The 2,444-nt window shown below is 40.8% G+C and overlaps 1 protein-coding gene across 1 annotated transcript in view; it reads right to left on the bottom strand.

Moving 5' to 3' along the window:
• The window catches only part of itgbl1 (integrin, beta-like 1), a 51,410-nt gene that overhangs the window by 12,828 nt on the left and 36,138 nt on the right, over positions 1–2,444 (bottom strand). The window contains exon 9 of the mRNA XM_008282250.1: positions 1,097–1,243. Coding sequence (XP_008280472.1) covers positions 1,097–1,243 — 147 coding nt within the window. The remainder of the gene's footprint in view (positions 1–1,096; positions 1,244–2,444) is intronic.

Genomic DNA, 2,444 nt, shown 5'->3' with positions numbered 1-2,444 from the left:
CAAGATTTCCCACAAAAATATGCTGTTTTTACACACATTTGGTGAAAATTGTGGCTGTATGGGAGAGTTAAAGTGAGTAAAAATGTCACTCTCCCACCAAGGCACATGCTGAACGATGACATCATCACAGGTCAGTGCAGCTGGTCCTGTGACTCACTGACAGTCTGAGGCTGAGCAGACAGTGAATCATGGCTCCTTCAACTTAAAGCTACATATCTCTAAATTCGTAGGAGATAGCAACACTATGAAAATTGCCTATTAGTTTGTCAGAGTGTAGTGAAGTTGAATAAATTGTCAAAATGGAGGTCAGACGGGCATGAGGGTCCAACGCAGACCGAGGACCCGACCAACGCTGCTTGCAGCTTTAATTTCAATTATTTTACTTGTTTTGTACTCTGACACCACATTTAGGAGTAGCTCCACTTCTCTGCTGGTCCAAACAAACAACCCTCGTGCCATTATTGTTGAAGTAACAGCAAGTAATTTGTGCCATTCATTGTTGTGGTTTTTTCCAGGATTCTGATTGGCTAGCATGGCTTTATGCTTCTCGTTACGCTGCCCCCTATAGGTTTGGCATGCTCATAGCAGCTCTTAGCGATGTGTTTATGCGGGTTTGTGTACACAAAGATTTTTTTGAAAACAATCTGGTGTGAACAATGTTATTTTTGAAAACGTTGATCCATTTTTGTAAATACTCGGCTATGTTTAAACGTGGCCTTACAGTGAAAAGCACTAGTTTCTTATGGGTGGAATATGATGGATGTTTAATATCAACATTATTTTGAAAAGATAGATTTCCGCTATACCAACTTCTGAGGTTCATAGTTTACCAATGATCTTTGGATGGATGATTTGAACCATGCATTTGCTAATATTTTACATGTAGGGCCTTCCAAGAGTTACTTTATCTCCACATATTCATAATCTCTATTTTTGATGTGTATATTGTGTATACTGTATGTGTGGTAGGAAAATCCTTTACTAAAACATTAAAAGATACATTACTTGACTTCAATTTTGACACCCAAGCATTGACTTTTATGAAACCTTTTTCTCAGCAGTACAGAGTGAAGTAATAAAAAAGAATCTTGTTCACCTTTTCCGCTGCACATGACTCCATCAGAGGTCTCGCAAAGCTCCTTGCTCTGGGCATCGCTCATGTCACAAGATCTGGCGAACTGACAGAGCTTCCCGAACCAGCCCTCCTCACAGATGCACCGTCCACATGAACAGTAACCGTGACCTGGCGGTGGAGGGCAGAAGGGCCTTCATTTAAAAGGAGACAGAATATTGAGCAGGACCATGAGAAAACACAGCAAATACAAGAAGAAGAAGAAGAAGAAGAAGAAGAGGAGAAGTAAAGCACTGGTAGCAAAAGTCAAGAGAAATACCAGTAGAGAGCAAAAAGATAGCAATAAAGCACATAAATGCAGAAAGTTGACAGTGCAGACATGGAACCTTGACACTAATAGGCAGTACAAGGAGGCAGAGCTGCAGGAAGATGAGAGAGAGAGAGACGCAGCAAGCTTATTGTATTTCCCCAGGGGACATGAAAGGAACTGTCATCACTGGTCTTGTCCTGTCCTTAATAAATCTCCAGTGCTTCAGAGAGAGATGAAAAACAAAGAATGGGAATGACAGACGAAAACACACAAACACACGCACAGAAACACACAAGAAAGCAACGTTTAATTGGCTGAAAGAGTCAGTCGGGCGCTGGGATGTCTTAATAGCTGTTAACATTGCTGTGATTCTGACAAGCGCTACAACAATTACGTCCCCCTTCATCTCCAAACGAGACCCTGGGATTGTTCACTGGGCTTTAGCTTGGTATAAACTGTATCATGCACAAGCAGTTGCGTCACGGATTGATTCTGTTACGTACACATCTGGTGACAGATGCCAGGTTGAAGAGGTAGTAATGAGCGGAGCATTTTCCCATCATTTTCATCATGGTAAATCCATACCGTGCTGCTGGAAATTGTTTGATGAAGAGGTGTATTGATCGAGTCAAACAGCTGTTCGATCCAGCTCTGCTCTTTTCAGCTCAGATTCAACTCGTCTTAAAGTCACACATTGGAGACGCGCATACAAATACAAATAAACTGTGAAACTTACCGATCCACTGAGCAGTAACAGAACACATTTGAGGACTTTTAAAGGTACAATTCAAATATGCGCTCAGCATATTCCTTTAAACCATAACCACAGCAATATTAATATATTTTAAAGATTGCTATGTTTCAGTAGTTGCAGCTTTAAACTACCGAGATAAATAATAATAAACAAACAAGACATGAAAATGCTGTGAGAAAGGTTTCGGCTTTCTGAAAATATGCTTATGCACTTTCTTTCTAAGAGTGAGATGAAAAGGGTGTAAACAACTGGCATGACTCTGTCCAAGCTAAACACACACACCTACAAACACACACACACACACACGC

The sequence above is a fragment of the Stegastes partitus genome, unplaced genomic scaffold (genome assembly GCF_000690725.1).
Source record: "Stegastes partitus isolate 25-593 unplaced genomic scaffold, Stegastes_partitus-1.0.2 Scaffold7, whole genome shotgun sequence".
Taxonomy (NCBI): Eukaryota; Metazoa; Chordata; class Actinopteri; family Pomacentridae; genus Stegastes; species Stegastes partitus.
The sequence above is the reverse complement of the archived record's forward strand: the minus strand, read 5'-3'. Positions and strand labels throughout refer to the sequence as shown.